An 8,736-nucleotide genomic window follows, 5' to 3' on the forward strand; every position below is an offset into this window, starting at 1 on the left:
ATGTCTCCAACTCACTTTCCTGCTGTTGCTTTTTTAAGGTTACTACATAATTGTAGGTTGCATATGTAATAAGTACACACAGTATTCTTTGACTGATTCTTAATGAACAGATTTCATGTAGTTTTCATGTGTGCAAGTTAAAGTGGGACTCGTTTTACACTGTAGTACAACGACTCATTCAGCAATGTGTAACCACAGTGTTCACACTTTAACCCCCCAAAGCGATATATTATTTAAATGTTAGGATGTTTTCACAAATTTCACAAAAGTTAGGACAACAGGCTTTCTTCGGCGAGTTGTAGGTATTATTGTTGTTATTATTATTACACATTGCATCATTGCTGTTAGGATGATGTCAAATGATGCAGAAACGAAAGCATTTTGTACAGTCGCAGTGATGCTACGGGAAAATCCCTTCGACTGCTTTATAAGCTCCACACCACACAGCGCTGCCAGGAGTGCATTACTGAAACGTGACACTGCATGTGTTCAAGCATCGTCTTTGCTAAAAGAGCGAGCAGTTAAAGTCGATATGAAGAAGATTTTCAGCAGAAAGAAGAAGATTCGGATGAGTGAGGGCAAGAAACCCTTAATAGAAAATAACAACAACATACAAGACGGTAAGAGCGCTTTACTATTATTACTGTGGGAATCCTTCATCTGTATAGTTTATATGTAGCAAGGAATAATAACTGGAATCATCCACGGACTGGCTATTTTATATTTGTTTGAAATAATTGCTATTTATTGATTGATTGTTACTGATAGGCCATTAACTCAGAAATAAAAACTAGTTTAACACACGAGCAGCACAAGCTGTTGCTGAAGCGGCAACAAAGTAACGTTGCAATATTTGCACATCAGCGCAGCTTAGCCTCAGGTATGCAGGGTATTCCCAAACAAACCAGAACAAATATGTCCCAACATGCATTCCCAAGTTAATATCGATAAGTGTCGAGGCTTCCAAGTGCACACTTAAATTTCATCATAAGTGCTGGTTTTACTTCCTCCTATCCGAAAACAAAGCGAATTTTATGTTTGGATATGATTAAGTGAAAAAACATGCACTGTAGCCAGAAACTAGCCACAAGCTACAAGTGGAATGTCAAGATTAAAGGAAGTAGACAATAAGACTCATAACCAATGGCATCAGGTGACTATCACCAATGTTAACACTCTCGAGGCAGGCGTTGCCGATTTGCGACAGTTAAAAACTAACAACCTGATTACCCCACATAAATATTTTATGAGTTTTTTTTTTACTCAGAAGTACCACTGCAGGACTTGGTTGTGCATCAGCAACAAAAAAGTTAATTTGAGCCTGAGAGGGTTAAAACTGACACCTATTTGTCCTTCTCAAAGGGACCAACTCAGTGGTAGACACTGTTGTCTTGATGGAAAAGAAAATCACCTGAGCTCAAATGGAAAGAGCATCAGGAGTAAGGATGAGCTTGATAAATTGCTTAGTCTCTGGCACTTCATTCATTCACAATTACATCACCCAGGCTTTTAGAAGCTGGCAAACTCTGACAGGCTCATTGTCACATATCTTGGCCGAGTCACAGCAAGAATTTTACCTTACCTCGTCTGACACGGCGCCCCTTTTTATCAGAAAAAAAATAAATAAAATATAACCCCTTCATTTGGCTTGGATCAAGTCAAAACATGAAACAAATGTAGAGTTCACATGTTTGTTTGTTCTTTCTGGCTCTTTCATAGGACATGACTGTGCAGGTCATGGGTGTGAGAACCCTTTGGCCCAGAACTCCTTTAACTCTGCAGAGGAGCAATCCATGCAGAGACAACAAAGCAGCTCACTTATGGATCTCATTCAGTGTCTTGGGGTGTCCTCTGAAAGCCTTTACAACCTCATAGAGGCTAATTTGGGACAACAGAGTGTCATTGAATGGTCCAACCCTCAGACATTCAATATCCTGAACAAAATGCTCCAGGAGATCAAATCTGTCAAGCAATGCCTGCAACTGATGGACTGGGTCCAACATAAATATCCGAGGTATTTATGTGCCAGCTTACTTTTTTTTGTTAAACTAGCCACATCAGCTCAGTGCTGTTGTGTGCATTTGTACCTTTAAATATAGATTTGGTGAAGATCAAACCAATGACGCACTTGGATGTTAAGCTGGTTGTTGGGTGTGTCTTCCAGCCCAAATGAGCATTTTGAATGGTCAGTAAGACCTAAGTAACTATATAACAACCAATCTAGTCACCATTCACATACATCTATGAAAACTAGCGTTCAAATTTATAGTTAAGCACAAAAGGTAAGAAAAAATATGAAAAACTATGATCATCACTTCTAGAGCTCTCGGATTAATTCAGTGTGTTATTTCTGTTTTATGTGTTCAAAATTTAAGCATAAATACAGAGATTTGCTATAAAATCCTGGCATATAGCAAACTGGTTCAGTCTGCTTTTATTCATTGTTATTCACAATATCTTCAACCTGTTATTTCAAAAACAGGGAATTAAAATGTTAAAGCAGGTTTCATCATATCAATAGGGAATTAGGATTGAAAGCATTTGTCTCTTGTCTGAATGTTAGCTGTTAACACATGCTGGTGCTCACTTCTGATGTGGGTATTTTCTGGTACTTTCCAAGCAGGGAGTCTGACCAAAAGCTGTTCTGTGAATGGAAAGACAAGGCAAAGGAGAAGCTGCTTCAAAGTGTGCAGGTAAGAATACCAATATAACTTATCATACATTTTATGAGCCAGACAATCTTTGGTGACACACACACACACACACACACACACACACACACACACACACACACACACACACACAGAGTTAGGTGTGTCTTTACAAATACTATTTGTTTTTTTTGTTTTTTTTAAAATACCCAAATATCAGGTATATTCAATATAAGCATCAGCATTAAGCATAATTAACCATCAGCAAAATCACAAATAAATTATGATTTTGTGTTTTTCCAAGTCTTGTTCAAAAACATGTATAATCATGTGTTGGTGACACATTTCTAATGCTTCACATTCCTGACACTATTATGCCAAGGTCAAAGCTAGATCATGTCTACAGACACAAAATCAAAACCTTTTCACTACACAAATCACATTTCTCATTTAACATATTGACCCAACTTGTATTTTGAGTTATGTTTGATTAAAAATAATGATGATTAGCAAACGCACACAAACTCTGTTTCCGGATGTTTAGCCTTTTCTCAGATGTAGTGAGAGGTAAGCCAGTGGGACTTCAGTCTCTATCTGTCCCACCTCTCTCAACACTTCTCACGCAGAGGTTGTTATTGTGTGCCAGTGTAAACCACAGCTGTGGGACCAAGTTATTTCCTGGAAGTGTAACACTTTCCCCACAATCCCTTTGGTGGCAGTGTTGCTCTTTGGTTTGAAAGGTGTGATCAACCTCAGGCCTTAACCAGATCAAAGAACAGATGCATAGAAGTAGTTGAGAAAAAAAAAAAGCCACAATCTCAGCCCCTGTTCACAAGTAGACTGGCTCATGATCGCCATATAAATGAACTGGAAATGAAAATGTTTCTAAACGCAGTATTTGCATTACTTCATTGAGTCTTCTTTGAATATGAGTTAGTAAGCAAAGTGGTTTATACATTTTAAGTATCTGTAGGAGTCATGCAGGTACTAAAAGTGCTCAAAGTTGACTTGACTTTCTGAAACTTCAGCCCAATCAGATGTCACAAGAAGAAAAGGAACAGAAACACTGTTACAATCATCTGTAAGAAAAACAGGCCAGACAGTAATCTGATATCAACAGCCTGCTGGGAGAAAGTGTCACTCAGTAAGTCTGTCAGATCCCTCAATGACACATTTAAATGAAAGCAACAACGTCCATCCTCTCAGCAGTACAAATGTACAAAATAGAAACCAAACTACTCTGAACCAAAATGGCCACTAGAGTTAACCTCAACTGACATGAGCAAAATTGGCCTCAGGGCTCACTTCATTAAAAATATGCAAAGTTACATTTCTAGTTTGGGACATGGTGTTTCCCTGGTAGAATCTCAGATTGTATGCCTGATAGAAAGTAAGCTTACAGTCTACTTCTGTGTCGTTTTTGTCCACAGAAAGAGATCAGAGAGTCGCTGGACAAAATCCTGCAGAATGAGACCGGCATAGCTCCAAACTGCATAGAAGAAGATTATGTTAAACTTTATGTGGACACTATCCAGGTAGGAAAAATGCTCTTCAGCAGGAGCGTCAGATGAGTTTTATATCATAGGTCACATACAGGGCACTTTTTGTCAGTCTAATGAAGTTTATGCATTTAGTCCATGAGTTAGCTGAAAATACAATGTTAACAGTATGTCTCAGTTTTTCTGCATGACAGAGAAATGCTGTTGTAGTAAATGACAGGAATGCTAAAAGTTTTCTGTGAAATTATAGAAAATGTTCTGTTAGATCATTGCAAAGAAAGTTTATTTGAAATTTCTGTTGTAAATAGTGAAAAACTGTTAGTGACCTATCATATCATTTGTCCCTCTTGAAGTGTATTAATGCCGTACCCAGAGAAGCACAAAAACTCCTTCCAGAACTGCACGATGAAGTGCAAGAAATTTGTTTCCAAGAGTTTCGAACATTTGTCAAGAGGTGAGTCTTTATCTTTTCTTCAGAAATAGGTGATTCATCACGTCTGAGATTTTGAGATTTGATGAAACTCATGTTTTTTTTTTCACTGTGTATTCTCTTTGGTTTGTAGGTACAGTGAAGAGCAGTATGTCGATCTTAAAAAATGGGCACAAACTGACAACCCAGAAACAATACACTTCCTCAAAACACTGAAAACATGTAAGGAACTCAGGTGAGTGGTTTCTGTGTTTCTGTGGCAAATGTTAATTCAGTTTCTTTGAGCCCTATAATTGAATCAAAATACTTATTCACCACTGGATATCTACTTGAAGGCTTAACATGCTGTAGAACATGATGATCAAAGCTGATGCCTGTTTTATAAATATTTTATGCTGTTTCTTTCAGGAAGTATGCTCAGACGATTGGTACGGGAGTCACACCTTCTCTTGTCAAAGAAACTGTGGAAACACTGGAGAACCTGGAGCAGTCTACTTTAACATTCCTGATGGAAATTATAACTGTTATTGCAGAGGTATCTATCCATCCTAACCACAGATTAAAAAAATATATATATATAGGTAAATATATTTTCTTCTATTAATACGACATTTTCTGTCCGGCAGAACCACTTTAAAGATTTCTTCAGATCGGGCAGCAACTTGAACCACTTTGTTTACCGTGTTTACAGTCACTTCCCCACACTGCCCTATGTTATGGATGAGAAAAAAGTAAGAAAATTCCCAGATGTCAAATATACACAAATTTACCTGTAGTTGTTTTTTTAAACCGATTCAGTCAAACTGCATTCATGTTGTCTTTATGTGTCTCAGGAGGTGGTGGATGAGGCCTATAAGATCATCGCCCGCACTTATGTCGAACATCTTATAACAAACAAGCAGAGAACCCTGAAGGGCCGATGGGCTCCTAATATTGGTGAACAAATACATGAAGATGCAAACCATCTTCACAAGAGCATTTCACTCTTGGTGAGATCAACAAGTTGCAAACAGTCTGCTTATTGTTATGTGAATGACGTTTTACCAAAAGAGCAACTGGAAAAAAATCTTAACCTTGACATGAATTCCTGTCATACTTTTTTGTGATTTATCAGGCTCCCGGTGTCCACGAGTGGCGCAAGATGATGCTGGGCATCCAAGAGGTGTTGGACTGCACATCCATTGATGCACTGAAGATAATAATGGCACGTCTACAGCAGGACTATTTCAGAAAGAGGTAAAATGATCTCTTACCTGTATCAATACAAACATGTTTACACACCTTCTCAGTAAAGGCCTCAGCCTCTCGCTGATAGGAAAGAGGGTGCTGCATCGATAGCCTCCTTCTGACTGCTCTGACCAGCAGATTTCTGTAGTTTCCTTCAGAGACACAGACTTATTTTCAAACTGTAGTGCAATTTGACACATGCTGGAAATGTAAGTCAAAGTACGCTTCTTCCATGTTATGAGCAAACTATGGGCAACCACAGCAATCTGCTTGCAACCAAAGCAATTGCAAGGACAGGAAGCAACATCCCTGACCAACTGGTTGTGAAACCCATTTTCACCAAGAGACCATGGGATCACTAAGAGCCCTAAGGATTTTTCTTGATATGACTATTTCACTGCTGTAAAACAAATGTAAATATAACTATAGATCATAATTAGGAGCTTCCATAGATAACCTATTTGATCGAGCAGTCAACAGTCTCATTGCTACACTCCCCTTGAAAATGCACACAAATTTGTGCTTCATTCAGTCGTTTTTAGTAACGTCTTACCAGCTTGCACGTGTAAAACACACTTCCCCAGCAGAGCAGCTATATTCTCAATTCGTCAAACATCCCTCATGTCTATTTTCTGGATGCAAACACTTGGCACAAAACAGTTGTGCGCAGTTTAGCTCATCCTTCCAGATGACAGTGTGCAAAGAGGTCATCAAGGAAAACATCTTTTCTAGATGCCTTATTTTATACTTTTAATCTTGTAAATATTGTTCTTCGCTGTATAAAAGAAAAGAAAAACTCTTTTAAATGAATAGACCTGTCTAACAGAATAATTTATGTGTCACTAACTCTGTGGGGTTTCTTCTTTGACTACAGTGAGGACTTCAAGTTCCTGAACAAGTTGCTGAAGTGGAAGGGTCTTTCTAATGGCGATGTCAACGAGGTGCTGGACGCTCTTCCCGGCAGTGAATCCAGACCTATTTGCAGGTCCTGTTTCTCCTGCCTTACCTGCTGGTGACTTCTTAGTTGGGCAACACGGGATGAAGCGCAACAAAAAGATCAATGCTGATTGTTACATGTTTGTTTATGAAACATAAAAAAGACAGCAGGTGGAGTTTGGCTGCGGGAGCATTATAAGCTGTGCAATTTCAAATGGCACAAAAAAGTTTTGGTGAAAGAGCTTTTTAGTGACATTTAGTAGCAGCAAAATGTGTGTTTTTTACTCTTACTCTGTATTACAGTAAACAACAGTAATGGTTGTTTATGTACTTGAATTTGCTTTGTTTACTGAAGTTAGTGAAAGAAATGTTTAGATCATGTTTTTAAAAAATATTTTAATATTTATTACATTTTATTTATGAAGGTACAAACATACATTTCTACAGAGTGAGGCGATTTAAAAGCCCACCTATTATTCCGTTATCTACACTGAGACTGCTCCTGCCTTGTTAATAAACATGCAAAACCTCATTGTCTGATAATGAAGCACAAGCTCCTGGGATTATTTCTACTGCCTAGCAAGCTGTAATATTACAAATTCCATTAAAAATTCTCAAAAAAGGCGACAAATGCTCACACACAGGTCCCGTTTAATGACCCGAAGTAGCAGATGAGTCAGATGAGCATGAGCTGCCTGTGTAAGTCATCACTGCCCCCTGATGGGGACTCACTTCCCCAGCCTGAACTGCAATTTTTGCCACTTCAGCTTTGGCCTCATTTTTCTGCTGTTGACAACTACTTACAACACACACACACACACTTCCTAAACTGCTAATTTTGAACAAGAAAAACAAGGAATAATTAAAAATAGATATGATGAGTGTAAAAATATAACACAGGCTGAATGCAACACAGTTGCTACAGTCCAGGCTGTGAAGTAAAGTTACCACAAAGCTGTAAGAGTGTGCATGTGCAGGTTAATGGAACAGTGAAGGCATAACTGCAGCTGTGTTATTCCCTTAAACGAACGTGTTGCTTAGATGTAATCTTTGGGCATCTAGAAAAATTGTAGCTTTCTTTCAGTTGTAACCTTTGACCCTGGCTTCTCTGACAGACAGGATGGAAAAACAATATGCCAGGAAATACTGAGTCTGTTGCTAGAAAGCCATGATCCATAGAGTAAGCAGTCAGCAGACTAGTTGATAGGTTCCTGTAGCGTCTCAAATGTGGCTTATACTGTTTCCAGGACATGGGAATGTATGGTTTTGATGCAGTTTCTTTGTTCTATTTCTGTTGAAGAAACCTGACTTTTGTTGTCCTTAGTAATTCTGAATTTTCTTTGAACTGTGTACTGTTCTTCAGATTATGTGCCTTCTACACAAAATCTCAACGTTCTGAAATTGCTTTTATCTTTACCTGCTACTTTGCGTGAACCTCCTCCATCAGCTCTGGTTTATGGTTTTTCGTTTTAAGCCTCTCTGTTCAATGACTTTTCTTCGTGAAAGAAATGATTCTGTACATTCCCACGATCGTTCTGTTGCTAAAGACTGACTGTGATGAATAAACTTCAATTTAAAAACAAATGGCAGTATAGTCTTTGCGCCACCAGCAAACACCACTAGATGGAGACCAACATCACCATGGTAAAATGAGACTAGCTGGTCCCATGTTCTAGTTTTCATAGGGAGAAAAATCTGACGAATCTTTAGACAAAACAAACAGTAAGTTTATTATGTTTTGCAACACTATGGATATTTCTCTTCTTCAGCTATAAACCCAGCCCTTTAAAGCCATGTGTATACTGTCCATGCAGGCATACAGGTCCAGATTTGGAGATGATGACAGACAGGAACATGTACAGGTGATGAAGGATATCGGGCTATATTATTAATCAAACCCTAAATTTCAAGCAAACTTATTTCACTTTGTCATTATTGGATAGTGTGTGTAGAATTCATCCATTTTGGAATAAGGCTGTAGTGTGACGAAATC

The 8,736-nt window shown here is 38.4% G+C and overlaps 1 protein-coding gene across 2 annotated transcripts; it reads left to right on the top strand.

Annotated features, from left to right (window-relative positions):
- The first annotated feature begins 472 nt into the window (after positions 1–472).
- LOC147306411 (uncharacterized) lies at positions 473–8,290 on the top strand. Of its 2 annotated transcripts, XM_086275706.1 has the most exons (11): positions 473–620; positions 1,720–2,014; positions 2,621–2,693; positions 4,082–4,186; positions 4,504–4,604; positions 4,714–4,815; positions 4,989–5,115; positions 5,207–5,311; positions 5,414–5,569; positions 5,695–5,816; positions 6,682–8,290. In XM_086275706.1, the coding sequence occupies exons 1-11, from the start codon at positions 533–535 to the stop codon at positions 6,821–6,823; spliced, it is 1,416 nt and encodes a 471-aa protein (XP_086131832.1). In that variant the 5' UTR covers positions 473–532; the 3' UTR covers positions 6,824–8,290. The 2 variants fall into 2 exon arrangements, with proteins under 2 accessions (XP_086131832.1, XP_086131833.1); XM_086275707.1 differs by lacking the exon at positions 6,682–8,290 and having other exon boundaries at positions 1,720–2,042; positions 2,628–2,693; positions 5,695–5,820.
- Positions 8,291–8,736: the final 446 nt, after the last annotated feature.

Source organism: Aulonocara sp. 'chitande type north' Nkhata Bay, linkage group LG19 (assembly GCF_057382095.1).
Source record: "Aulonocara sp. 'chitande type north' Nkhata Bay isolate Kocher_YH1m ecotype deep benthic linkage group LG19, A_spYH_male_GT1.1, whole genome shotgun sequence".
Classification (NCBI taxonomy): Eukaryota; Metazoa; Chordata; class Actinopteri; order Cichliformes; family Cichlidae; genus Aulonocara; species Aulonocara sp. 'chitande type north' Nkhata Bay.